The 26387-nt window shown below is 46.6% G+C and overlaps 1 protein-coding gene across 1 annotated transcript; it reads left to right on the top strand.

Annotated features, from left to right (window-relative positions):
- The first annotated feature begins 1412 nt into the window (after nt 1-1412).
- On the top strand, nt 1413-21875 carry inip (ints3 and nabp interacting protein). Its single transcript, XM_055873614.1, has 4 exons — nt 1413-1844; nt 2052-2148; nt 2370-2460; nt 20818-21875. The coding sequence occupies exons 1-4, from the start codon at nt 1820-1822 to the stop codon at nt 20923-20925; spliced, it is 321 nt and encodes a 106-aa protein (XP_055729589.1). The 5' UTR covers nt 1413-1819; the 3' UTR covers nt 20926-21875.
- Nucleotides 21876-26387: the final 4512 nt, after the last annotated feature.

The following is a 26387-nucleotide window of genomic DNA, read 5'->3' on the forward strand; positions in this document are numbered from 1 at the left end:
GTGGAAGGCTACCCGAAACGTTTGACCCAAGTTAAACAATTTTAAAGGCAATGCTACCAAATACTAGTTGAGTGGATGTAAACTTCTGACTTCAACTGTATTCCAGTCCAAGGCCTCCCGAGTGGAGGATTGGACCAAGGCTCTGCATCGCGTGCCACTAGAGATTCTGGGTCTGAGTCCAGGCTCTGTCGCAGCCAGCCGCGACCAGGAGACCCATGGGGCGGCGCACAATTGGCCCAGCGTCGTCCGGGTTAAGGGAGGGTTTAGCAGGCAGGGATGTCCTTGTCCTATCACGCACTAGCGACTCTTGTGGCGGACCTGGTACAGTGCACGCTGACACCGGTTGCCAGGTGCACGGTTTTTCCTCTAACACATTGGTGTGGCTGGTTTCCGGGTTGGAGGCGCGTTGTGTCAAGAAGCAGTGCGGCTTGGTTGGGTCGTGTTTCGGAGGACGCATGGCTCTCGACCTTCGCTTCTCCCGAGTCCGTACAGGAGTTGCAGTGATGAGACAAAACTGTAACTAACAATTGGAAACCATGAAATTGGGGAGAAAGAGAGGTAAGAAATACGTTTTTTAAAAACACTATGTATAAGAGATTCATTTCCCGCTGGACCGGAGTGAAGAAGGCTGATGTGGAGGCTAAGAGTGATGTGAGGAGAAAGATATTCAGCTCCCACTGGACCCAGTGAAGTCAAGTCCTTGATCCAGGCAAATGAGCTTGATCTTTCGCAAAGGAAGTGGGATGCTAGTAGCAAGGGGAGGCAATTTTATTGGAGTGCACCAGTCATTTTTTTAACCAGGCAAGTCAGTTAAGAACAAATTCTTATTTTCAATGATGACCAAGGAACAGTGGGTTAACTGCATTGTTCAAGGGCAGAACAACAGATGTTTACCTTGTCAGCTCAGGGATTTGATCTTGCAACCTTCCAGTTACCAGTCCAACACCAACCACTAGGCTACCTGCCACCCCAGTAGCAGAAGAGGTGGGGAGTATGGGGTGTAGGAGAGAGGAAGTTGGAGTAGACTACGGTTTTGGGCACACCGGTTTGAATGCCACATTGTGTATGACAGGGAGACATGAAACAGGTCTGTGTGATGAGTGTTTAGTGGAGGAAACGGTGGAACATGTGTTGATATTTTGTGAACTGTATAACGTAGACAGGGAGAGATTGTGTGAAAGGGTTAGCGAGGCTGGACGGGGTTTGGGGTTTGGGTGGATTAGTGGGGGAAGGAAATGGGAGGGAAGTGGTGTCTAGGGCTCTATTTCACTTAGAGGAACAGGACTAATGAAGATAATTTAATGTAGGTAGTCCGTCACTGGCCTCACACTCCAGTACAATAGGTGGCGTTTTATGCATCTAACAAGTTGGATGCGATCCGCCAACCCAATCACAAAGTAGAAGAAGAAAAAGAAGAAGAAGAAAAAGAAGGAGCAAACATTTCCACTGCGTCTACAAATCTGTGTACGCGACCAATAAACCTTGATATGATCGATAGTCGCCAACTTGACAAAAGCGATCCGCTCGAACGCGCCCTTCAGTTGAAGTGGTAACGTGACTTTTTGTTGATACACGAGTTCACCAGAGGAGTAAAACGTAGTTATATTTTAGTGGTTTTGTTTCTGTATATAGCAAAGACTTTACGTAGAACTCAAGCATTCGAGTCTTTGTGATAGTTATGTAGCTATTTGAACGATAGTAGACATCTGCTATCCTTGGTCGATTCGTCCAATCTGTCCCAGTGCTAATGCTAGCTAGCTAGCACAGTGCTCTCTCTCTTATCTTTTGTGTTGTTTCGGCTGCAGTCACTTTCTCTGACATGGCTTCGCCTGCACCTGGATCGGGTAAGTCCAGTAGCAGAAGTCCGGGTAGTATAGCAGAATAGTGGAGCTAGCAGGTAGCTCTGAGCCAGGGCGTTTTGTGCTGCTTGCTGATGGCGAGGTTTCAACAGCACTGGACTACGGCTAAATTGGCGTTAATTGTGCTGATACTGCATTTGTGTAACACAAACTTTGTCGCTAATCAGTATTTAATATTTTTCTCTTACTCAGGATTCCAGAACAAAAACCGTGTTGCCATTTTGGCTGAACTGGACAAGGAGAAGAGACGCTTGATACAAAACTCCTCCATGAATAACCCTGGAGCCAGGTATCTGGAAGCTTCCGGTTATAGCATCTGGTTATAATGGATTGTGTGTGTGTGTGTGTGTGTGTCAGTGATATAAACTTGCCTGCGTCCCATATAGTGAACTACTTTTGAACAAAGCCCTGGTCAAAAGTATTGCATTTATATAGGGCATAGGGTGCTGTTTGGGACATAGACCCCAGTGCAGCCCCTGACCCACACCCCTTCATCCCTCTCGCCAACAGTATCCCTCTGTCCAGACCAGCCCTGAATAAAGACTTCAGAGACCACGCAGAGCAGCAGCACATCGCTGCCCAGCAGAAAGCAGCTCTGCAGGTAAATGCACCCCTCCCTCCCTTGTTTCATCTGGGGGTAAGCATAGGTAACAGTATAACTTTAGACCGTCTCCTCGCCCCGACCCGGGGGAAGGGGGGATACCTAGTCAGTTGGAAAGGGAGATATCTAGTCAGTTGGAAAGGGGGATACCTAGTCAGTTGGAAAGGGAAGGGGGGATACCTAGTCAGTTGGAAAGGGAAAGGGGGGGATACCTAGTCAGTTGGAAAGGGAAGGGGGGATACCTAGTCAGTTGGAAAGGGAAAGGGAGATATCTAGTCAGTTGGAAGGGGGGATACCTAGTCAGTTGGAAAGGGGGATACCTAGTCAGTTGTAAAGGGAAAGGGGGATACCTAGTCAGTTGTAAAGGGAAAGGGGGATACCTAGTCAGTTGGAAAGGGAAAGGGGGATACCTAGTCAGTTGGAAAGGGAAAGGGGGATACCTAGTCAGTTGGAAAGGGAAGGGGGGATACCTAGTCAGTTGGAAAGGGAAAGGGAGATATCTAGTCAGTTGGAAAGGGAAAGGGAGATATCTAGTCAGTTGGAAAGGGAAAGGGGGATACCTAGTCAGTTGTAAAGGGAAAGGGGGATACCTAGTCAGTTGGAAAGGGAAAGGGAGATATCTAGTCAGTTGGAAAGGGAAAGGGGGATACCTAGTCAGTTGGAAAGGGAAGGGGGGATACCTAGTCAGTTGGAAAGGGAAAGGGAGATATCTAGTCAGTTGGAAAGGGAAAGGGAGATATCTAGTCAGTTGGAAAGGGAAAGGGGGATACCTAGTCAGTTGTAAAGGGAAAGGGGGATACCTAGTCAGTTGGAAAGGGAAAGGGGGATACCTAGTCAGTTGGAAAGGGAAAGGGGGATACCTAGTCAGTTGGAAAGTGGGATACCTAGTCAGTTGGAAAGGGGGATACCTAGTCAGTTGGAAAGGGAAAGTGGGATACCTAGTCAGTTGGAAAGTGGGATACCTAGTCAGTTGGAAAGGGGGATACCTAGTCAGTTGGAAAGGGAAAGTGGGATACCTAGTCAGTTGGAAAGGGAAAGGGGGATATCTAGTCAGTTGGAAAGGGAAAGGGGGATATCTAGTCAGTTGGAAAGGGAAAGGGGGATACCTAGTCAGTTGGAAAGGGAAAGGGAGATATCTAGTCAGTTGGAAAGGGAAAGGGGGATATCTAGTCAGTTGTAAAGGGAAAGGGGGATACCTAGTCAGTTGGAAAGGGAAAGGGGGATATCTAGTCAGTTGGAAAGGGAAAGGGGGATACCTAGTCAGTTGGAAAGGGAAAGGGGGATACCTAGTCAGTTGGAAAGGGAAAGGGGGATACCTAGTCAGTTGTAAAGGGGGATACCTAGTCAGTTGTAAAGGGAAAGGGGGATACCTAGTCAGTTGGAAAGGGAAAGGGGGATACCTAGTCAGTTGGAAAGGGAAAGGGGGATACCTAGTCAGTTGTAAAGGGGGATACCTAGTCAGTTGTAAAGGGAAAGGGGGATATCTAGTCAGTTGTAAAGGGAAAGGGGGATACCTAGTCAGTTGGAAAGGGAAAGGGGGATATCTAGACAGTTGGAAAGGGAAAGGGGGATACCTAGTCAGTTGGAAAGGGAAAGGGGGATACCTAGTCAGTTGGAAAGGGAAAGGGGGATACCTAGTCAGTTGGAAAGGGGGATACCTAGTCAGTTGTAAAGGGAAAGGGAGATATCTAGTCAGTTGGAAAGGGAAAGGGAGATATCTAGTCAGTTGGAAAGGGGGATACCTAGTCAGTTGTAAAGGGAAAGGGGGATACCTAGTCAGTTGGAAAGGGAAAGGGGGATATCTAGTCAGTTGGAAAGGGAAAGGGGGATACCTAGTCAGTTGTAAAGGGAAAGGGGGATATCTAGTCAGTTGGAAAGGGAAAGGGGGATATCTAGTCAGTTGTAAAGGGAAAGGGGGATACCTAGTCAGTTGGAAAGGGGGATACCTAGTCAGTTGTAAAGGGAAAGGGGGATATCTAATCAGTTGTAAAGGGGGATATCTAGTCAGTTGGAAAGGGAAAGGGGGATACCTAGTCAGTTGGAAAGGGAAAGGGGGATACCTAGTCAGTTGGAAAGGGAAGGGGGGATACCTAGTCAGTTGGAAAGGGAAAGGGAGATATCTAGTCAGTTGGAAAGGGAAAGGGAGATATCTAGTCAGTTGGAAAGGGAAAGGGGGATACCTAGTCAGTTGTAAAGGGAAAGGGGGATACCTAGTCAGTTGGAAAGGGAAAGGGAGATATCTAGTCAGTTGGAAAGGGAAAGGGGGATACCTAGTCAGTTGGAAAGGGAAGGGGGGATACCTAGTCAGTTGGAAAGGGAAAGGGAGATATCTAGTCAGTTGGAAAGGGAAAGGGAGATATCTAGTCAGTTGGAAAGGGAAAGGGGGATACCTAGTCAGTTGTAAAGGGAAAGGGGGATACCTAGTCAGTTGGAAAGGGAAAGGGGGATACCTAGTCAGTTGGAAAGGGAAAGGGGGATATCTAGTCAGTTGGAAAGGGAAAGGGAGATATCTAGTCAGTTGGAAAGGGAAAGGGGGATACCTAGTCAGTTGGAAAGGGAAAGGGAGATATCTAGTCAGTTGGAAAGGGAAAGGGGGATATCTAGTCAGTTGTAAAGGGAAAGGGGGATACCTAGTCAGTTGGAAAGGGAAAGGGGGATATCTAGTCAGTTGTAAAGGGAAAGGGGGATACCTAGTCAGTTGGAAAGGGAAAGGGGGATACCTAGTCAGTTGGAAAGGGAAAGGGGGATACCTAGTCAGTTGTAAAGGGGGATACCTAGTCAGTTGTAAAGGGAAAGGGGGATACCTAGTCAGTTGGAAAGGGAAAGGGGGATACCTAGTCAGTTGGAAAGGGAAAGGGGGATACCTAGTCAGTTGTAAAGGGGGATACCTAGTCAGTTGTAAAGGGAAAGGGGGATATCTAGTCAGTTGTAAAGGGAAAGGGGGATACCTAGTCAGTTGGAAAGGGAAAGGGGGATATCTAGACAGTTGGAAAGGGAAAGGGGGATACCTAGTCAGTTGGAAAGGGAAAGGGGGATACCTAGTCAGTTGGAAAGGGAAAGGGGGATACCTAGTCAGTTGGAAAGGGGGATACCTAGTCAGTTGTAAAGGGAAAGGGAGATATCTAGTCAGTTGGAAAGGGAAAGGGAGATATCTAGTCAGTTGGAAAGGGGGATACCTAGTCAGTTGTAAAGGGAAAGGGGGATACCTAGTCAGTTGGAAAGGGAAAGGGGGATATCTAGTCAGTTGGAAAGGGAAAGGGGGATACCTAGTCAGTTGTAAAGGGAAAGGGGGATACCTAGTCAGTTGGAAAGGGAAAGGGGGATACCTAGTCAGTTGGAAAGGGAAAGGGGGATATCTAATCAGTTGTAAAGGGAAAGGGGGATATCTAGTCAGTTGTAAAGGGGAAAGGGGGATACCTAGTCAGTTGGAAAGGGAAAGGGGGATATCTAGTCAGTTGGAAAGGGAAAGGGGGATATCTAGTCAGTTGGAAAGGGAAAGGGGGATACCTAGTCAGTTGGAAAGGGGGATACCTAGTCAGTTGTAAAGGGAAAGGGGGATATCTAATCAGTTGTAAAGGGGGATATCTAGTCAGTTGGAAAGGGGGATACCTAGTCAGTTGGAAAGGGGGATACCTAGTCAGTTGGAAAGGGGGATACCTAGTCAGTTGGAAAGGGAAAGGGGGATATCTAGTCAGTTGGAAAGGGAAAGGGGGATATCTAGTCAGTTGGAAAGGGAAAGGGAGATATCTAGTCAGTTGTAAAGGGAAAGGGGGATACCTAGTCAGTTGGAAAGGGGGATACCTAGTCAGTTGTAAAGGGAAAGGGGGATATCTAATCAGTTGTAAAGGGGGATATCTAGTCAGTTGGAAAGGGAAAGGGGGATACCTAGTCAGTTGGAAAGGGGGATACCTAGTCAGTTGTAAAGGGAAAGGGGGATACCTAGTCAGTTGTAAAGGGAAAGGGGGATATCTAATCAGTTGTAAAGGGAAAGGGGGATACCTAGTCAGTTGTAAAGGGAAAGGGGGATATCTAGTCAGTTGGAAAGGGAAAGGGGGATACCTAGTCAGTTGTAAAGGGAAAGGGGGATATCTAGTCAGTTGGAAAGGGAAAGGGGGATACCTAGTCAGTTGGAAAGGGAAAGGAGGATACCTAGTCAGTTGGAAAGGGAAAGGGGGATACCTAGTCAGTTGGAAAGGGGGATACCTAGTCAGTTGGAAAGGGGGATACCTAGTCAGTTGGAAAGGGAAAGGGGGATACCTAGTCAGTTGGAAAGGGAAAGGAGGATACCTAGTCAGTTGGAAAGGGAAAGGGGGATACCTAGTCAGTTGTAAAGGGAAAGGGGGATACCTAGTCAGTTGTAAAGGGAAAGGGGGATACCTAGTCAGTTGTACAGTGAAAGGGGGGATACCTAGTCAGTTGTAAAGGGAAAGGGGGATACCTAGTCAGTTGGAAAGGGAAAGGGGGATACCTAGTCAGTTGTAAAGGGAAAGGGAGATATCTAGTCAGTTGGAAAGGGAAAGGGAGATATCTAGTCAGTTGGAAAGGGAAAGGGGGATACCTAGTCAGTTGTAAAGGGAAAGGGGGATACCTAGTCAGTTGTAAAGGGAAAGGGGGATATCTAGTCAGTTGGAAAGGGAAAGGGGGATACCTAGTCAGTTGTAAAGGGAAAGGGGGATATCTAGTCAGTTGGAAAGGGAAAGGGGGATACCTAGTCAGTTGGAAAGGGAAAGGGGGATACCTAGTCAGTTGTAAAGGGAAAGGGGGATATCTAATCAGTTGTAAAGGGAAAGGGGGATATCTAGACAGTTGGAAAGGGAAAGGGGGATATCTAATCAGTTGTAAAGGGAAAGGGGGATACCTAGTCAGTTGGAAAGGGAAAGGGGGATATCTAATCAGTTGTAAAGGGGGATATCTAGTCAGTTGTAAAGGGAAAGGGGGATACCTAGTCAGTTGTAAAGGGAAAGGGGGATATCTAGACAGTTGGAAAGGGAAAGGGGGATACCTAGTCAGTTGTAAAGGGAAAGGGGGATATCTAGACAGTTGGAAAGGGAAAGGGGGATACCTAGTCAGTTGGAAAGGGAAAGGGAGATATCTAGTCAGTTGGAAAGGGAAAGGGAGATATCTAGTCAGTTGGAAAGGGAAAGGGGGATACCTAGTCAGTTGTAAAGGGAAAGGGGGATACCTAGTCAGTTGGAAAGGGAAAGGGGGATACCTAGTCAGTTGGAAAGGGAAAGGGGGATATCTAGTCAGTTGGAAAGGGAAAGGGAGATATCTAGTCAGTTGGAAAGGGAAAGGGGGATACCTAGTCAGTTGGAAAGGGAAAGGGGGATATCTAATCAGTTGTAAAGGGAAAGGGGGATACCTAGTCAGTTGGAAAGGGAAAGGGGGATATCTAGTCAGTTGGAAAGGGGGATATCTAGTCAGTTGTAAAGGGAAAGGGGGATACCTAGTCAGTTGTAAAGGGAAAGGGGGATATCTAGACAGTTGGAAAGGGAAAGGGGGATACCTAGTCAGTTGTAAAGGGAAAGGGGGATATCTAGACAGTTGGAAAGGGAAAGGGGGATACCTAGTCAGTTGTAAAGGGAAAGGGGGATATCTAGACAGTTGGAAAGGGAAAGGGGGATATCTAGTCAGTTGTAAAGGGAAAGGGGGATACCTAGTCAGTTGTAAAGGGAAAGGGGGATATCTAGTCAGTTGTAAAGGGGGATACCTAGTCAGTTGGAAAGGGAAAGGGGGATATCTAGTCAGTTGGAAAGGGGGATATCTAGTCAGTTGGAAAGGGAAAGGGGGATACCTAGTCAGTTGGAAAGGGAAAGGGGGATACCTAGTCAGTTGTAAAGGGGGATATCTAGTCAGTTGGAAAGGGAAAGGGGGATACCTAGTCAGTTGTAAAGGGAAAGGGGGATATCTAGTCAGTTGTAAAGGGAAAGGGGGATACCTAGTCAGTTGTAAAGGGAAAGGGGGGATATCTAGTCAGTTGGAAAGGGAAAGGGGGATACCTAGTCAGTTGGAAAGGGAAAGGGGGATACCTAGTCAGTTGTAAAGGGAAAGGGGGATATCTAGTCAGTTGGAAAGGGAAAGGGGGATACCTAGTCAGTTGGAAAGGGAAAGGGGGATACCTAGTCAGTTGTAAAGGGGGATACCTAGTCAGTTGGAAAGGGAAAGGGGGATACCTAGTCAGTTGGAAAGGGAAAGGGGGATACCTAGTCAGTTGTAAAGGGGGATACCTAGTCAGTTGGAAAGGGAAAGGGGGATATCTAGTCAGTTGTAAAGGGGGGATACCTAGTCAGTTGGAAAGGGGGATATCTAGTCAGTTGGAAAGGGAAAGGGGGATACCTAGTCAGTTGTAAAGGGGGATACCTAGTCAGTTGGAAAGGGAAAGGGGGATACCTAGTCAGTTGTAAAGGGGGATACCTAGTCAGTTGTAAAGGGGGATACCTAGTCAGTTGTAAAGGGGGATACCTAGTCAGTTGTAAAGGGGGATACCTAGTCAGTTGTAAAGGGAAAGGGGGATACCTAGTCAGTTGGAAAGGGAAAGGGGGATACCTAGTCAGTTGGAAGGGGGGATACCTAGTCAGTTGGAAAGGGGGATATCTAGTCAGTTGGAAAGGGAAAGGGGGATACCTAGTCAGTTGGAAAGGGAAAGGGGGATACCTAGTCAGTTGGAAGGGGGGATACCTAGTCAGTTGGAAAGGGAAAGGGGGATATCTAGTCAGTTGTAAAGGGAAAGGGGGATACCTAGTCAGTTGTAAAGGGAAAGGGGGATATCTAGTCAGTTGTAAAGGGAAAGGGGGATACCTAGTCAGTTGGAAAGGGGGATACCTAGTCAGTTGTAAAGGGAAAGGGGGATACCTAGTCAGTTGTAAAGGGGGATACCTAGTCAGTTGTAAAGGGAAAGGGGGATACCTAGTCAGTTGGAAAGGGAAAGGGGGATATCTAGTCAGTTGGAAAGGGAAAGGGGGATATCTAGTCAGTTGGAAAGGGGGATACCTAGTCAGTTGGAAAGGGAAAGGGGGATACCTAGTCAGTTGGAAAGGGGGATACCTAATCAGTTGGAAAGGGAAAGGGGATACCTAGTCAGTTGGAAAGGGAAAGGGGATACCTAGTCAGTTGTAAAGGGGGATACCTAGTCAGTTGTAAAGGGAAAGGGGGATACCTAGTCAGTTGGAAAGGGAAAGGGGATACCTAGTCAGTTGTAAAGGGAAAGGGGGATACCTAGTCAGTTGGAAAGGGAAAGGGGATACCTAGTCAGTTGTAAAGGGGGATACCTAGTCAGTTGTAAAGGGAAAGGGGGATACCTAGTCAGTTGGAAAGGGAAAGGGGATACCTAGTCAGTTGTAAAGGGAAAGGGGATACCTAGTCAGTTGGAAAGGGAAAGGGGGATACCTAGTCAGTTGGAAAGGGAAAGGGGATACCTAGTCAGTTGTAAAGGGGGATACCTAGTCAGTTGTAAAGGGAAAGGGGATACCTAGTCAGTTGTAAAGGGAAATGGGGATATCTAGTCAGTTGGAAAGGGAAAGGGGGATATCTAGTCAGTTGGAAAGGGAAATGGGGATACCTAGTCAGTTGTAAAGGGAAAGGGGGATACCTAGTCAGTTGTAAAGGGAAAGGGGGATACCTAGTCAGTTGTAAAGGGAAAGGGGGATACCTAGTCAGTTGGAAAGGGAAAGGGGGATATCTAGTCAGTTGGAAAGGGAAATGGGGATATCTAGTCAGTTGGAAAGGGAAAGGGGGATATCTAGTCAGTTGGAAAGGGAAATGGGGATATCTAGTCAGTTGGAAAGGGAAAGGGGGATATCTAGTCAGTTGGAAAGGGGGATACCTAGTCAGTTGGAAAGGGAAAGGGGGATATCTAGTCAGTTGTAAAGGGAAAGGGGGATATCTAGTCAGTTGGAAAGGGAAAGGGGGATATCTAGTCAGTTGGAAAGGGGGATATCTAGTCAGTTGGAAAGGGAAAGGGGGATATCTAGTCAGTTGGAAAGGGGGATACCTAGTCAGTTGTATAGGGAAAGGGGGATACCTAGTCAGTTGTAAAGGGAAAGGGGGATATCTAGTCAGTTGTAAGGGGAAAGGGGGATACCTAGTCAGTTGTAAAGGGAAAGGGGGATACCTAGTCAGTTGTAAAGGGGGATACCTAGTCAGTTGGAAAGGGAAAGGGGGATACCTAGTCAGTTGGAAAGGGAAAGGGGGATACCTAGTCAGTTGTAAAGGGGGATACCTAGTCAGTTGTTAAGGGAAAGGGGGATATCTAGTCAGTTGGAAAGGGAAAGGGGGATACCTAGTCAGTTGGAAAGGGAAAGGGGGATACCTAGTCAGTTGTAAAGGGAAAGGGGGATACCTAGTCAGTTGGAAAGGGAAAGGGGGATACCTAGTCAGTTGGAAAGGGAAAGGGGGATATCTAGTCAGTTGGAAAGGGAAAGGGGGATATCTAGTCAGTTGTAAAGGGAAAGGGGGATACCTAGTCAGTTGGAAAGGGAAAGGGGGATATCTAGACAGTTGGAAAGGGAAAGGGGGATACCTAGTCAGTTGGAAAGGGAAAGGGGGATACCTAGTCAGTTGGAAAGGGAAAGGGGGATACCTAGTCAGTTGTAAAGGGGAAGGGGGATACCTAGTCAGTTGGAAAGGGAAAGGGGGATACCTAGTCAGTTGGAAAGGGAAAGGGGGATACCTAGTCAGTTGGAAAGGGAAAGGGGGATATCTAGTCAGTTGGAAAGGGAAAGGGGGATACCTAGTCAGTTGGAAAGGGAAAGGGGGATACCTAGTCAGTTGGAAAGGGAAAGGGGGATACCTAGTCAGTTGTAAAGGGAAAGGGGGATACCTAGTCAGTTGGAAAGGGAAAGGGGGATATCTAGTCAGTTGTAAAGGAAAGGGGGATACCTAGTCAGTTGGAAAGGGAAAGTGGGATACCTAGTCAGTTGTAAAGGGAAAGGGAGATACCTAGTCAGTTGGAAAGGGAAAGGGGGATACCTAGTCAGTTGTAAAGGGAAAGTGGGATACCTAGTCAGTTGGAAAGGGGGATACCTAGTCAGTTGGAAAGGAAAGGGGGATATCTAGTCAGTTGGAAAGGGGGATACCTAGTCAGATGGAAAGGGAAAGGGGGATACCTAGTCAGTTGGAAAGGGAAAGGGGGATACCTAGTCAGTTGTAAAGGGAAAGTGGGATACCTAGTCAGTTGGAAAGGGGGATATCTAGTCAGTTGTAAAGGAAAGGGGGATATCTAGTCAGTTGGAAAGGGGGATACCTAGTCAGATGGAAAGGGAAAGGGGGATACCTAGTCAGTTGGAAAGGGAAAGGGGGATACCTAGTCAGTTGGAAAGGGAAAGGGGGATACCTAGTCAGTTGGAAAGGGAAAGGGGGATACCTAGTCAGTTGGAAAGGGAAAGGGGGATACCTAGTCAGTTGGAAGGGGGGATATCTAGTCAGTTGGAAAGGGGGATACCTAGTCAGTTGGAAAGGGGGATACCTAGTCAGTTGGAAAGGGAAAGGGGGATACCTAGTCAGTTGGAAAGGGAAAGGGGGATATCTAGTCAGTTGGAAAGGGAAAGGGGGATATCTAGTCAGTTGTAAAGGGAAAGGGGGATACCTAGTCAGTTGGAAAGGGAAAGGGGGATATCTAGTCAGTTGTAAAGGGAAAGGGGGATATCTAGTCAGTTGTAAAGGGAAAGGGGGATACCTAGTCAGTTGGAAAGGGAAAGGGGGATATCTAGTCAGTTGTAAAGGGAAAGGGGGATACCTAGTCAGTTGGAAAGGGAAAGGGGGATATCTAGTCAGTTGGAAAGGGAAAGGGGGATACCTAGTCAGTTGGAAAGGGGGATACCTAGTCAGTTGTAAAGGGAAAGGGGGATATCTAGTCAGTTGTAAAGGGAAAGGGGGATACCTAGTCAGTTGTAAAGGGAAAGGGGGATACCTAGTCAGTTGGAAAGGGAAAGGGGGATACCTAGTCAGTTGGAAAGGGGGATACCTAGTCAGTTGTAAAGGGAAAGGGGGATATCTAGTCAGTTGTAAAGGGAAAGGGGGATATCTAGTCAGTTGTAAAGGGAAAGGGGGATATCTAGTCAGTTGTAAAGGGAAAGGGGGATATCTAGTCAGTTGTAAAGGGAAAGGGAGATACCTAGTCAGTTGGAAAGGGAAAGGGGATATCTAGTCAGTTGGAAAGGGGGATACCTAGTCAGTTGGAAAGGGAAAGGGGGATACCTAGTCAGTTGTAAAGGGAAAGGGGGATACCTAGTCAGTTGTAAAGGGAAAGGGGGATACCTAGTCAGTTGTAAAGGGAAAGGGGGATACCTAGTCAGTTGGAAAGGGGGATATCTAGTCAGTTGGAAAGGGAAAGGGGGATACCTAGTCAGTTGGAAAGGGAAAGGGGGATACCTAGTCAGTTGGAAAGGGAAAGGGGGATACCTAGTCAGTTGGAAAGGGAAAGGGGGATACCTAGTCAGTTGGAAAGGGGGATACCTAGTCAGTTGTAAAGGGAAAGGGGGATACCTAGTCAGTTGTACAGGGGAAAGGGGGATACCTAGTCAGTTGGAAAGGGAAAGGGGGATACCTAGTCAGTTGGAAAGGGGGATACCTAGTCAGTTGTAAAGGGAAAGGGGGATACCTAGTCAGTTGGAAAGGGAAAGGGGGATACCTAGTCAGTTGTAAAGGGAAAGGGGGATACCTAGTCAGTTGTAAAGGGAAAGGGGGATATCTAGACAGTTGGAAAGGGAAAGGGGGATACCTAGTCAGTTGTAAAGGGGAAAGGGGGATACCTAGTCAGTTGGAAAGGGAAAGGGGGATACCTAGTCAGTTGTAAAGGGAAAGGGGGATACCTAGTCAGTTGTAAAGGGAAAGGGGGATACCTAGTCAGTTGTAAAGGGAAAGGAGGATACCTAGTCAGTTGGAAAGGGGGATATCTAGTCAGTTGGAAAGGGAAAGGGGGATACCTAGTCAGTTGGAAAGGGGGATATCTAGTCAGTTGGAAAGGGAAAGGGGGATACCTAGTCAGTTGTAAAGGGAAAGGGGGATACCTAGTCAGTTGGAAAGGGAAAGGGGGATACCTAGTCAGTTGGAAAGGGGGATATCTAGTCAGTTGGAAAGGGAAAGGGGGATACCTAGTCAGTTGGAAAGGGAAAGGGGGATACCTAGTCAGTTGGAAAGGGGGATATCTAGTCAGTTGGAAAGGGAAAGGGGGATATCTAGTCAGTTGGAAAGGGAAAGGGGGATATCTAGTCAGTTGGAAAGGGAAAGGGGGATACCTAGTCAGTTGGAAAGGGAAAGGGGGATACCTAGTCAGTTGTAAAGGGAAAGGGGGATATCTAGTCAGTTGGAAAGGGAAAGGGGGATATCTAGACAGTTGGAAAGGGAAAGGGGGATACCTAGTCAGTTGGAAAGGGAAAGGGGGATACCTAGTCAGTTGGAAAGGGAAAGGGGGATACCTAGTCAGTTGGAAAGGGAAAGGGGGATACCTAGTCAGTTGGAAAGGGGGATATCTAGTCAGTTGGAAAGGGAAAGGGGGATATCTAGACAGTTGGAAAGGGAAAGGGGGATATCTAGACAGTTGGAAAGGGAAAGGGGGATACCTAGTCAGTTGGAAAGGGAAAGGGGGATACCTAGTCAGTTGGAAAGGGGGATATCTAGTCAGTTGGAAAGGGAAAGGGGGATACCTAGTCAGTTGGAAAGGGAAAGGGGGATATCTAGTCAGTTGGAAAGGGAAAGGGGGATACCTAGTCAGTTGGAAAGGGAAAGGGGGATACCTAGTCAGTTGGAAAGGGAAAGGGGGATATCTAGACAGTTGGAAAGGGAAAGGGGGATACCTAGTCAGTTGGAAAGGGGGATATCTAGTCAGTTGGAAAGGGAAAGGGGGATATCTAGACAGTTGGAAAGGGAAAGGGGGATATCTAGACAGTTGGAAAGGGAAAGGGGGATACCTAGTCAGTTGGAAAGGGAAAGGGGGATACCTAGTCAGTTGGAAAGGGGGATATCTAGTCAGTTGGAAAGGGAAAGGGGGATACCTAGTCAGTTGGAAAGGGAAAGGGGGATATCTAGTCAGTTGGAAAGGGAAAGGGGGAAACCTAGTCAGTTGGAAAGGGGGATATCTAGTCAGTTGTAAAGGGAAAGGGGGATACCTAGTCAGTTGGAAAGGGGGATACCTAGTCAGTTGGAAAGGGGGATATCTAGTCAGTTGGAAAGGGAAAGGGGGAAACCTAGTCAGTTGGAAAGGGGGATATCTAGTCAGTTGTAAAGGGAAAGGGGGATATCTAGTCAGTTGTAAAGGGAAAGGGGGATATCTAGTCAGTTGGAAAGGGAAAGGGGGATACCTAGTCAGTTGGAAAGGGGGATACCTAGACAGTTGGAAAGGGAAAGGGGGATACCTAGACAGTTGGAAAGGGAAAGGGGGATACCTAGTCAGTTGTAAAGGGAAAGGGGGATACCTAGTCAGTTGGAAAGGGGGATACCTAGTCAGTTGGAAGGGGGGATACCTAGTCAGTTGTAAAGGGAAAGGGGGATACCTAGTCAGTTGTAAAGGGAAAGGGGGATACCTAGTCAGTTGGAAAGGGAAAGGGGGATATCTAGACAGTTGGAAAGGGAAAGGGGGATATCTAGACAGTTGGAAAGGGAAAGGGGGATACCTAGTCAGTTGTAAAGGGAAAGGGGGATACCTAGTCAGTTGGAAAGGGAAAGGGAGATATCTAGTCAGTTGGAAAGGGAAAGGGGGATATCTAGTCAGTTGGAAAGGGAAAGGGGGATACCTAGTCAGTTGGAAAGGGAAAGGGGGATACCTAGTCAGTTGGAAGGGGGGATACCTAGTCAGTTGTAAAGGGAAAGGGGGATACCTAGTCAGTTGGAAAGGGAAAGGGGGATACCTAGTCAGTTGGAAGGGGGGATACCTAGTCAGTTGTAAAGGGAAAGGGGGATACCTAGTCAGTTGTAAAGGGAAAGGGGGATACCTAGTCAGTTGTAAAGGGAAAGGGGGATACCTAGTCAGTTGGAAAGGGAAAGGGGGATACCTAGTCAGTTGTAAAGGGAAAGGGGGATACCTAGTCAGTTGGAAAGGGAAAGGGGGATACCTAGTCAGTTGGAAAGGGAAAGGGGGATACCTAGTCAGTTGGAAAGGGAAAGGGGGATACCTAGTCAGTTGGAAAGGGAAAGGGGGATACCTAGTCAGTTGTAAAGGGAAAGGGGGATACCTAGTCAGTTGTAAAGGGAAAGGGGGATACCTAGTCAGTTGGAAGGGGGGATACCTAGTCAGTTGTAAAGGGAAAGGGGGATACCTAGTCAGTTGTAAAGGGAAAGGGGGATATCTAGTCAGTTGTAAAGGGAAAGGGGGATACCTAGTCAGTTGGAAAGGGGGATACCTAGTCAGTTGGAAAGGGAAAGGGGGATACCTAGTCAGTTGTAAAGGGAAAGGGGGATACCTAGTCAGTTGGAAAGGGAAAGGGGGATACCTAGTCAGTTGGAAAGGGAAAGGGGGATATCTAGACAGTTGGAAAGGGAAAGGGGGATACCTAGTCAGTTGTAAAGGGGAAGGGGGATACCTAGTCAGTTGGAAAGGGAAAGGGGGATATCTAGACAGTTGGAAAGGGAAAGGGGGATATCTAGTCAGTTGGAAAGGGAAAGGGGGATATCTAGTCAGTTGGAAAGGGAAAGGGGGATATCTAGTCAGTTGTAAAGGGGAAAGGGGGATACCTAGTCAGTTGGAAAGGGAAAGGGGGATATCTAGTCAGTTGTAAAGGGGAAAGGGGGATACCTAGTCAGTTGGAAAGGGAAAGGGGGATATCTAGTCAGTTGGAAAGGGAAAGGGGGATACCTAGTCAGTTGGAAAGGGAAAGGGGGATACCTAGTCAGTTGGAAAGGGGGATACCTAGTCAGTTGGAAAGGGGGATACCTAGTCAGTTGGAAAGGGGGATACCTAGTCAGTTGGAAAGGGAAAGGGAGATATCTAGTCAGTTGGAAAGGGGGATACCTAGTCAGTTGTAAAGGGAAAGGGGGATACCTAGTCAGTTGTAAAGGGAAAGGGGGATACCTAGTCAGTTGTAAAGGGAAAGGGGGATATCTAGTCAGTTGTAAAGGGGAAGGGGGATATCTAGTCAGTTGGAAAGGGGGATACCTAGTCAGTTGGAAAGGGAAAGGGGGATACCTAGTCAGTTGGAAAGGGGGATACCTAGTCAGTTGTAAAGGGAAAGGGGGATACCTAGTCAGTTGGAAAGGGGGATACCTAGTCAGTTGGAAAGGGAAAGGGAGATATCTAGTCAGTTGGAAAGGGGGATACCTAGTCAGTTGTAAAGGGAAAGGGGGATACCTAGTCAGTTGTAAAGGGAAAGGGGGATACCTAGTCAGTTGTAAAGGGAAAGGGGGATATCTAGTCAGTTGTAAAGGGGAAGGGGGATATCTAGTCAGTTGGAAAGGGAAAGGGGGATATCTAGTCAGTTGGAAAGGGAAAGGGGGATACCTAGTCAGTTGGAAAGGGGGATACCTAGTCAGTTGGAAAGGGAAAGGGGGATACCTAGTCAGTTGGAAAGGGGGATACCTAGTCAGTTGGAAAGGGGGATACCTAGTCAGTTGGAAAGGGGGATACCTAGTCAGTTGGAAAGGGAAAGGGAGATATCTAGTCAGTTGGAAAGGGGGATACCTAGTCAGTTGTAAAGGGAAAGGGGGATACCTAGTCAGTTGTAAAGGGAAAGGGGGATACCTAGTCAGTTGGAAAGGGGGATACCTAGTCAGTTGGAAAGGGAAAGGGGGATACCTAGTCAGTTGGAAAGGGGGATACCTAGTCAGTTGGAAAGGGAAAGGGGGATACCTAGTCAGTTGGAAAGGGGGATACCTAGTCAGTTGGAAAGGGAAAGGGGGATACCTAGTCAGTTGGAAAGGGAAAGGGGGATACCTAGTCAGTTGGAAAGGGGGATACCTAGTCAGTTGGAAAGGGAAAGGGAGATACCTAGTCAGTTGGAAAGGGGGATACCTAGTCAGTTGGAAAGGGAAAGGGGGATACCTAGTCAGTTGGAAAGGGAAAGGGGGATACCTAGTCAGTTGGAAAGGGAAAGGGGGATACCTAGTCAGTTGGAAAGGGAAAGGGGGATACCTAGTCAGTTGGAAAGGGGGATACCTAGTCAGTTGGAAAGGGGGATACCTAGTCAGTTGGAAAGGGGGATACCTAGTCAGTTGGAAAGGGAAAGGGAGATATCTAGTCAGTTGGAAAGGGGGATACCTAGTCAGTTGTAAAGGGAAAGGGGGATATCTAGTCAGTTGTAAAGGGAAAGGGGGATACCTAGTCAGTTGGAAAGGGGGATACCTAGTCAGTTGTAAAGGGAAAGGGGGATACCTAGTCAGTTGTAAAGGGAAAGGGGGATATCTAGTCAGTTGTAAAGGGAAAGGGGGATACCTAGTCAGTTGTAAAGGGAAAGGGGGATACCTAGTCAGTTGTAAAGGGAAAGGGGGATATCTAGTCAGTTGTAAAGGGAAAGGGGGATACCTAGTCAGTTGTAAAGGGAAAGGGGGATACCTAGTCAGTTGGAAAGGGGGATACCTAGTCAGTTGGAAAGGGAAAGGGGGATACCTAGTCAGTTGTAAAGGGAAAGGGGGATACCTAGTCAGTTGTAAAGGGAAAGGGGGATACCTAGTCAGTTGGAAGGGGGGATACCTAGTCAGTTGTAAAGGGAAAGGGGGATACCTAGTCAGTTGTAAAGGGAAAGGGGGATATCTAGTCAGTTGTAAAGGGAAAGGGGGATACCTAGTCAGTTGGAAAGGGGGATACCTAGTCAGTTGGAAAGGGAAAGGGGGATACCTAGTCAGTTGTAAAGGGGAAGGGGGATACCTAGTCAGTTGGAAAGGGAAAGGGGGATATCTAGTCAGTTGTAAAGGGGAAAGGGGGATACCTAGTCAGTTGTAAAGGGAAAGGGGGATACCTAGTCAGTTGGAAAGGGAAAGGGGGATATCTAGACAGTTGGAAAGGGAAAGGGGGATACCTAGTCAGTTGTAAAGGGGAAGGGGGATACCTAGTCAGTTGGAAAGGGAAAGGGGGATATCTAGACAGTTGGAAAGGGGGATACCTAGTCAGTTGGAAAGGGGGATACCTAGTCAGTTGGAAAGGGGGATACCTAGTCAGTTGGAAAGGGAAAGGGAGATATCTAGTCAGTTGGAAAGGGGGATACCTAGTCAGTTGTAAAGGGAAAGGGGGATACCTAGTCAGTTGTAAAGGGAAAGGGGGATATCTAGTCAGTTGTAAAGGGGAAGGGGGATATCTAGTCAGTTGGAAAGGGAAAGGGGGATATCTAGTCAGTTGGAAAGGGAAAGGGGGATACCTAGTCAGTTGGAAAGGGGGATACCTAGTCAGTTGGAAAGGGAAAGGGGGATACCTAGTCAGTTGGAAAGGGGGATACCTAGTCAGTTGGAAAGGGGGATACCTAGTCAGTTGGAAAGGGGGATACCTAGTCAGTTGGAAAGGGAAAGGGAGATATCTAGTCAGTTGGAAAGGGGGATACCTAGTCAGTTGTAAAGGGAAAGGGGGATACCTAGTCAGTTGTAAAGGGAAAGGGGGATATCTAGTCAGTTGTAAAGGGAAAGGGGGATACCTAGTCAGTTGTAAAGGGAAAGGGGGATACCTAGTCAGTTGGAAAGGGGGATACCTAGTCAGTTGGAAAGGGAAAGGGGGATACCTAGTCAGTTGGAAAGGGAAAGGGGGATACCTAGTCAGTTGGAAAGGGGAAGGGGGATACCTAGTCAGTTGGAAAGGGAAAGGGGGATACCTAGTCAGTTGGAAAGGGAAAGGGGGATACCTAGTCAGTTGGAAAGGGAAAGGGGGATACCTAGTCAGTTGGAAAGGGGGATACCTAGTCAGTTGGAAAGGGAAAGGGGGATATCTAGTCAGTTGGAAAGGGAAAGGGGGATACCTAGTCAGTTGTAAAGGGAAAGGGGGATACCTAGTCAGTTGTAAAGGGAAAGGGGGATACCTAGTCAGTTGGAAAGGGAAAGGGGGATATCTAGTCAGTTGGAAAGGGAAAGGGGGATATCTAGTCAGTTGTAAAGGGAAAGGGGGATACCTAGTCAGTTGGAAAGGGAAAGGGGGATACCTAGTCAGTTGGAAAGGGAAAGGGGGATATCTAGTCAGTTGTAAAGGGAAAGGGGGATACCTAGTCAGTTGTAAAGGGAAAGGGGGATACCTAGTCAGTTGGAAAGGGGGATACCTAGTCAGTTGTAAAGGGAAAGGGGGATACCTAGTCAGTTGGAAAGGGAAAGGGGGATACCTAGTCAGTTGGAAAGGGGGATACCTAGTCAGTTGTAAAGGGAAAGGGGGATACCTAGTCAGTTGTAAAGGGAAAGGGGGATACCTAGTCAGTTGGAAAGGGGGATACCTAGTCAGTTGGAAAGGGAAAGGGGGATACCTAGTCAGTTGGAAAGGGAAAGGGGGATACCTAGTCAGTTGGAAAGGGGGATACCTAGTCAGTTGGAAAGGGAAAGGGGGATATCTAGTCAGTTGTAAAGGGAAAGGGGGATACCTAGTCAGTTGGAAAGGGAAAGACACGCTTTTTCAGTTCTGCCCACAAATTTTCTATAGGATTGAGGTCAGGGCTTGGATCATTGTATCAACTATTAACTTGGGTCTGGCCAGAAGCTTGCACAAGCAAACTTGCATAAAATATTCTGGTCCCTCAGAGTTTCTTGAGCCAGTGAGCTTGGGACAGACACAACTGTAGGCTATTTTCACAAGGGATAAGAAGCAGTGCTTGACTTGGGCAGGAGCTCACCGGCGCTGAGTCCCGGCGCTGAGTCCCGGCGCTGAGTCCCGGCGCTGAGTCCCGGCGCTGAGTACCGGCACCTCAAATGTTCTTCTGCTTGAGCTCCTGTTCCTCTTATAGGAGAAACAGGAGCTGGATGCTGGAGCTACTATTCTATAAGAGGAACAGAACTAAAAGATCCTAATAAAATAAAATATAAGCCCTTAATTTAACCTTTATTTTTCAAGATAATGTGGACTATCTACTTAATTTTTCCGTTTTAATAAAACAATTTGAAGAACAAACATTGTAGCAATTCATACATCGCAGTAAAATTGTGAGACATTCATCTCAAGAGAAGACGGGTTGAAAGTTTAAAAAAATAAAATATACAAGTTTAATGTTCTCTTACTGATGGTACTTTTCAGTCATTAAAATTGTAACGTTTTTCTTTTTACACAATACCACAACAAATGTTCTAATCTGGGAGGTAAAACTTGATCAAGTATTCAGATGGAATCAAGGCCAGAATGTACCAGAGGACACCAGATTAGAGCTTCTTTGGCAAACACAATCTAGCCATAGAGGTCACTCTCTATTTGGTTGGCTACTCTATGTACTTGTGGGAAAAACACTGCTAATCTTCCTTTATCTTTCTGTTTTGTAGCACGCCCATGCTCACTCTTCTGGATTCTTCATCACTCAAGACTCGTCCTTCGGGAACCTGATCCTCCCGGTGCTGCCACGTCTAGACCCGCCTCCACCGGCAGAATAACAGAAAGAAACTGCAAAAACACCCAACGACTAAAAGCAGATTTACAGATCACCTGTCAGGTGTTGACGAATGGCAGCGGGCCGCAGATCACCTGTCGGGTGTTGACGAATGGCAGCAGATCACCTGTCGGGTGTTGACGAATGGCAGCAGATCACCTGTCGGGTGTTGACGAATGGCAGCAGATCACCTGTCGGGTGTTGACGAATGGCAGCGGGCCGCAGATCACCTGTCGGGTGTTGACGAATGGCAGCAGATCACCTGTCGGGTGTTGACGAATGGCAGCGGGCCGCAGTCATTTGTCCAACGGTTCTGTTGAATTGCCACCGTTCGTCGACACCCGGCAGATCATCCGTTCGTCGACACCCGGCAGATCATCCGTTCGTCGACACCCGGCAGATCATTCGTTCGTCGACACCCGGCAGATCATTCGTTCGTCGACACCCGGCAGATCATTCGTTCGTCGACACCCGGCAGATCATTCGTTCGTCGACACCCGGCAGATCATTCGTTCGTCAACACCCGGCAGATTATTCGTTCGTCGACACCCGGCAGATCATTCGTTCGTCGACACCCGGCAGATCATTCGTTCGTCGACACCCGGCAGATCATTCGTTCGTCGACACCCGGCAGATCATTCGTTCGTCGACACCCGGCAGATCATTCGTTCGTCGACACCCGGCAGATAATTTTGTGCGCACGGCCGACGTTCATTCTGGTGTTTTCTCCTTAACAGAAATAGTGACAACACAGACTTTGTTACAAGTTTCTCTCTAGGACTTTCTGAACAAGGTCTTGGATTATTAGTTGAAGCTAAGGGTCATATTATTTCTGTCTATTTTTTTTGGTATGGTTCACTGTACATCATGTGGTTTTGAAAGACAATGTCATTTTTCTAACATTTTTTTTATAAATGAAAAAAATAAATCAAATAAAGATTAAGTCAACAGCAACATGTGTTTTACTCATTATATATATATATTATATTAAACCCAGACGTTATATTGTTACAACATAGAAGGAACCATGGTAACTGTTTACGTAATCTGATGACAAAACAAACCAGGTACCAGCAAAAATATTGTAATTGGATTACAGATACTTTTGATTACTTCTGGATTACTTTTAATTTCAGAAAGGATGTTTGTGAAAAAATACATCGACACCTTTCTGTTCTCTCGATAACGTTCAATTCAGCATGGGGGAAAAAAGCTTACGTTTTTTAAGTTTGTTCCACCCGAGTGAGTCTGACCACTATGATGGGTCCTTTTTATATAATCCAAAAGTAACAAGGTAATCAAATTACTTTACTGAGTTTGGGTAATCCCGAAATTACATTTAGTTATTACAATTTTGGTAGGTAACTAACGGATTATATTTAGAAAGTAATCTACCCAACCCTGGAAAAAAAGTATGAATTTAGGTTATAACATTGCACTATGAACATAACTTGTGAAATAACACATATGGAATCAAAAAAAAAGTGTTAAACAAATCAAAATATATTTTAGATTCTTCAAAGTAGCCACCCTTTGTCTTGACAGCTTTGCACATGCTTGGCATTCTCTAAACCAGCTTCACCTGGAATGCTTTTCCAACAGTCTTGAAGGAGTTCCCACATATGCTGAGCACTTGTTTGCTGCTTTTCCTTCACTTTGCGGTCCAACTCATCCCAAACCATCTCAATTTGGTTGAGGTCGGATGATTGTGGAGGCCAGGTCATCTGATGCAGCACTTCATCACTCTCCTTGGTCAAATAGCCCTTACACAGCCTGGAGGTGTGTTGGGTCATTGTCCTGTTGAAAAACACATGATAGTCCCACTAAGCCCAAACCAGATGTGATGGCGTATCACTGCAGAATGCTGTGGTAGACATGCTGGTTAAGTGTGCCTTGAATTCTAAATAAATCAGTGTCACCAGCAAAGCACCCCCACACCATCACACCTCCTCCTCCATGCTTCACGGTGGGAACCACACCATCACACCACCTCCTCCATGCTTCACGGTGGGAACCACACATGCGGAGATCATCTGTTCACCTACTCTGCGTTTCACAAAGACACGGTGGTTTGAACCAACAATCTTAAAATCAGACAAGGACAGATTTCCACCGGTCTAATGTCCATTGCTCGTGTTTCTTGGCCCAAACAAGTCTCTTCTTCTTACTGGTGTCTTTAGTAGTGGTTTCTTTGCAGCAATTCGACCATGAAGGCCTGTATCATGCAGTCTCCTCTGAACAGTTGATGTTGAGATGTGACTGTTACTTGAACACTGTGAACCATTTATTTGGGCTGCAATCTGAGGCTGGTAACTCTAATGAACTTATCCTCTGCAGCAGAGGTAACTCTGGGTCTTCCTTTCCTGTGGCGGTCCTCATGAGAGCCAGTTTCATCATATCCTCTGCAGCAGAGGTAACTCTGGGTCTTCCTTTCCTCTGGCGGTCCTCATGAGAGCCAGTTTCATCATAGCGCTTGATGGTTTTTGCGACTGCCCTTTAAGAAACTTTCAAAGTTCTTGAAATGTTCCGTATTTCATGTCTTAAATTAACCAAAATGTTGTTTAACACCATATTCAAAAAGTTTTGAATATGGTGTAATTTTGTTCATAAACCATGTGCCATGGAATCAGTACAGCAAAAATCTATTACCAACTATATATGGCACAGCTGTAAATCTATTACCAACTATATATGGCACAGCTGTAAAACAAAATGTTGGTACTTAAATGAAACTAGTATACTTTTTAATTTATCACAATTTTCTTTAACCAACTATGGTCTTTAATGCAGGGCCAACAGACAAATTCCTTACTTTTTCCCCCTTCCACTTCCCTTTCTGTGGTAATGCTGCAGTTAGTTGCTTGTAATTTTGGGTAGAGCAGACATTTACATGTCTGTGTTAGCTGCATGTGTGACATAACTCCACCAGTCCTATTTATGATAACATTTACAAAGATTAGGCCTTTTATTTTTTCCCAAAAAAATGATTTTTATCAATTTGTTTCAGTTATATAATATTTGTCTTTTCTGGTGGATTAAACTGAAATTTGCAAACAGCTTTCTATGTCTTCTTTTAAATATAGTGATATTATGGAGATTATTTCATTTTCAAATAACCGAAAGTGAGAAGTTATCTGAATAAAGGGAGAGGTTGTAATCTGAATAAAGGGAGAGGTTGTAATCTGAATAAAGGGAGAGGTTGTAATCTGAATAAAGGGAGAGGCTGTAATCTGAATAAAGGGAGAGGTTGTAATCTGAATAAAGGGAGAGGTTGTAATCTGAATAAAGGGAGAGGTTGTAATCTGAGTAAAGGGAGAGGTTGTAATCTGAATAAAGGGAGAGGTTGTAATCTGAATAAAGGGAGAGGTTGTAATCTGAATAAAGGGAGAGATTATAATCTGAATAAAGGGAGAGGTTGTAATCTGAATAAAGGGAGAGGTTGTAATCTGAATAAAGGGAGAGGTTGTAATCTGAATAAAGGGAGAGGTTGTAATCTGAATAAAGGGAGAGGTTGTAATCTGAGTAAAGGGAGAGGTTGTAATCTGAATAAAGTGAAGGTTGTAATCTGAATAAAGGGAGAGGTTGTAATCTGAATAAAGGGAGAGGTTGTAATCTGAATAAAGGGAGCGGTTGTAATCTGAATAAAGGGAGAGGTTGTAATCTGAATAAAGGGAGAGGTTGTAATCTGAATAAAGGGAGAGGTTGTAATCTGAATAAAGGGAGAGGTTGTAATCTGAGTAAAGGGAGAGGTTGTGTTCTGAATAAAGGGAGAGGTTGTAATCTGAATAAAGGGAGAGGTTGTAATCTGAATAAAGGGAGAGGTTGTAATCTGAATAAAGGGAGAGGTTGTAATCTGAATAAAGGGAGAGGTTGTAATCTGAATAAAGGGAGAGGCTGTAATCTGAATAAAGGGAGAGGTTGTAATCTGAATAAAGGGAGAGGTTGTAATCTGAATAAAGGGAGAGGTTGTAGTCTGAATAAAGGGAGAGGTTGTAATCTGAATAAAGGGAGAGGTTGTAATCTGAATAAAGGGAGAGGTTGTAATCTGAATAAAGGGAGAGGTTGTAATCTGAATAAAGGGAGAGGTTGTAATCTGAATAAAGGGAGAGGTTGTAATCTGAATAAAGGGAGAGGTTGTAATCTGAATAAAGGGAGAGGTTGTAATCTGAATAAAGGGAGAGGTTGTAATCTGAATAAAGGGAGAGGTTGTAATCTGAATAAAGGGAGAGATTATAATCTGACGGACACAACGGCAAGAGATGGCATCTAGGACACTACCGACCAGATTGTTTTCGTCCACATTGGGATTTGAACTGCCAACCTTGAAGGTTGCTGGGCCCGCTTTTCTAACCTGCCATTACCTGTAGCGCTGCAGCCCACACTGATAATTGGCCAGGCTGTTGTACTCCAAGCCGTCCTTCTACCTCGAGTCCCTGAATGAGGCCAGGTATCTACCCAGCTCTCTGCAGGGGAGACGGTAGATCTCCCGGGCTCTCGGACGGATACTTGGACACCAGGAAGTCTCTGAAGTTACGGAGAGCTGTATGGATGGTCTTCTTTCTCCCTGTTCTCTTTCAGCTCGGTCAGAACGAGAGGGAATTATACTGAAACCATTCAGAGCCCCTAGTGATTTCCCTATATAGTTCACTATGCAGGGTGCCATTGGGAACACACTATGTTCTGGTGCCATAGATGCAGTGCTACAGACACACTTCAGAATTTATCCTAGAATTCTACTCCCCCCCAATGTGTTAAACCTTGTAAAAGTCTGTCCTCTTTATTTGACTATAGCAGATAATAACCATTCAGGATCAATAGTTGAAAAGAGCACATGGTCTCTGTTATGTCTGTACGTCCTGTTTAGTCTCAGGAGGTCGAGTGCGAAGCGGTCTTTTCATCATGGGGGGGGGATGTTTCTGTTGGTCAACAGGGAGGGGGGGGGGGGGTGTTTATGTTGGTCAACAGGGAGGGGGGGGGTGTTTCTGTTGGTCAACAGGGAGGGGGGGGGGGGTGTTTCTGTTGGTCAACAGGGAGGAGGGGGGGGGGGGGTGTTTCTGTTGGTCAACAGGGAGGAGGGGGGGGGGGGTGTTTCTGTTGGTCAACAGGGAGGGGGGGGTGTTTATGTTGGTCAACAGGGAGGGGGGGGTGTTTATGTTGGTCAACAGGGAGGGGGGGGGTGTTTATGTTGGTCAACAGGGAGGGGGGGGGTGTTTCTGTTGGTCAACAGGGAGTGGGGGGGGTGTTTATGTTGGTCAACAGGGGGGGGGGGGGGGGTTCTGTTGGTCAACAGGGGGGGGGGGGGGGGTTCTGTTGGTCAACAGGGAGGGGGGGGTGTTTATGTTGGTCAACAGGGAGGGGGGGGGGTGTTTATGTTGGTCAACAGGGAGGGGGGGGTTTCTGTTGGTCAACAGGGAGGGGGGGGGTTTCTGTTGGTCAACAGGGAGGGGGGGGGTTTCTGTTGGTCAA

Source organism: Salvelinus fontinalis, chromosome 21, assembly GCF_029448725.1.
Source record: "Salvelinus fontinalis isolate EN_2023a chromosome 21, ASM2944872v1, whole genome shotgun sequence".
Classification (NCBI taxonomy): Eukaryota; Metazoa; Chordata; class Actinopteri; order Salmoniformes; family Salmonidae; genus Salvelinus; species Salvelinus fontinalis.

Excerpts from the sequence above, each read along its gene's own strand:
- inip (XM_055873614.1), top strand. The coding sequence starts at position 1,820 with ATGGCTTCGCCTGCACCTGGATCGG. Across the intron at positions 1,845-2,051 it reads TTCGCCTGCACCTGGATCGG|GATTCCAGAACAAAAACCGT; the intron begins GTAAGTCCAGTA and ends TCTCTTACTCAG. Across the intron at positions 2,461-20,817 it reads AGCAGAAAGCAGCTCTGCAG|CACGCCCATGCTCACTCTTC; the intron begins GTAAATGCACCC and ends TCTGTTTTGTAG.